The 1,859-nt window shown below is 35.5% G+C and overlaps 1 protein-coding gene across 1 annotated transcript in view; it reads right to left on the bottom strand.

Annotated features, from left to right (window-relative positions):
• The window catches only part of LOC128021652 (solute carrier organic anion transporter family member 1C1-like), a 12,018-nt gene extending 11,441 nt beyond the window's left edge, over positions 1-577 (bottom strand). The window contains exon 1 of the mRNA XM_052608958.1: positions 529-577. Within this exon, the coding sequence (XP_052464918.1) occupies positions 529-577 (49 nt within the window). The remainder of the gene's footprint in view (positions 1-528) is intronic.
• Positions 578-1,859: the final 1,282 nt, after the last annotated feature.

The raw sequence follows: 1,859 nt of genomic DNA, 5'->3' as shown, positions 1-1,859 counted from the left end.
TCCTACATTCATAAATATTTTGCTGGGGATATGAAACCATTTTTCAAAAAGGATTTTAGCCAGTTTGTTTTAATTGTACCATTACAATTAAATACAATTAATTGTTCCATTACAACCCACTGCTCCGGGTGTGTGTTCATGGTGTGTCTGTGTTCACTGCTGTGTGTGTGCACTTTCGATGGGTTAAATGTAGAGCACGAATTCGGAGTATGGGTCACCATAATAATCCAAACAAGATACACAGATTTGACGAAGCATTAACAGGCTTGACTACACATGGAACAGACTTGACATAAACCAACTTCACTCACCAACAGCATGATACAACATTAATACACAACTGTGAACAAGGCACATGACAAAAAAAAAAAAAAAAACTATGAGTAAACAGAACTGATAATCACATGACAAGACAATAAACCAATCAGAACATGACACAATGAACAAGAGGAACCAATGCTACTTCATCAGCCTGACATTATCACCCATATTTTTCACATTACCATAGAGACAAAGAAATAGCTGTGCCTTGAGCTTCCATTAACTTGGGATCCTGCCCTAAAGCCAGGAAGTGCATGTAGATAAAAGGTTAATGTCTCAGACACCTGGGCTTCCTGATTTGATCTTTTATAAATGTCATAATTTTTACCTCAAAATGTAAAACAATGTACATAACTTTTTAGTTTATATACTATTACATTGGAATCTAGATGTAACATTTTATAAATTTGTAATATCACAGTCCTCCCTTTGAGAGTTCTAATAACTCTCACATAATACAAATGTAAACCTTCATTAGTACACGTAGGTGTAATAGTTCTTTTTAGAACCTACTGACACAAATGGCATGGATTGTAACATGCCGTACAAACTACATGATGAACCATGTAGCATAAGAGTGGAAGTCTTGAAGTCCATGGCGCCCGAATAGCTGAAGTCTGTTTTCTGTAGTACATTTCCCACGTAGATTCACTCAGATGACTCTTTGTCCTCATGAAGCTTGTTCATGGATGTCTTAGGTGATGCTTTACACCAGGCTGATGCATAGGAAGATGACATAGCATGTACATATACCTTCAACACAAGAAAACAAAGAAACCGCAGAACAGCAGTGTTAGAAGTTATATACACAAAAACTAATGTTAGGACTTCAATTATCAAGATTGTCAGTTTACAGCTTTCTGAGTCCAGTAATGTTGAAATAGTGTTTCTGTTCAAATGAAGTGAAATCAAGCCCAAATCTGCTCAAAAGCTTGTCTCTCTAATAGAGAAAGCTGTTTCATTCAGTATTCAGTGCAAATCTTGCCAAACTGATAGATGCTTATGCCATATGAAATACAATGTTTTCTGCAATGCTGTAAGACAGTTTTTAATGTGTTAGAAGTTATATGCACAAAAACTCATGTTAGGACTCCAATGATCAAGATTGTCAGTTTACAGCTTTCTGAGTCCTGTAATGTTGAAATAGTGTTTCTGTTCAAATGAAGTGAAATCAAGCCCAAATCTGCTCAAAAGCTTGTCTCTCTATTAGAGAAAGCTGTTTCATTCAGTATTCAGTGCAAATCTTGCCAAACTGATAGATGCTTATGCCATATGAAATACAATGTTTTCTGCAATGCTGTCAGACAGTTTTTAATGTGTTAGAAGTTATATACACAAAAACTAATGTTAGGACTTCAATGATCAAGATTGTCAGTTTACAGCTTTCTGAGTCCTGTAATGTTGAAATAGTGTTTCTGTTCAAATAAAGTGAAATCAAGCCCAAATCTGCTCAAAAGTTTGTCTCTCTATTAGAGAAAGCTGTTTCATTCAGTATTCAGTGCAAATCTTGCCAAACTGATAAATGCTTATGCCATATG

The sequence above is a fragment of the Carassius gibelio genome, chromosome A10 (assembly GCF_023724105.1).
Source record: "Carassius gibelio isolate Cgi1373 ecotype wild population from Czech Republic chromosome A10, carGib1.2-hapl.c, whole genome shotgun sequence".
Taxonomy (NCBI): domain Eukaryota; kingdom Metazoa; phylum Chordata; class Actinopteri; order Cypriniformes; family Cyprinidae; genus Carassius; species Carassius gibelio.
Note: the sequence above shows the minus strand (reverse complement) of the source record. Positions and strands in the feature narration are given on the sequence as shown.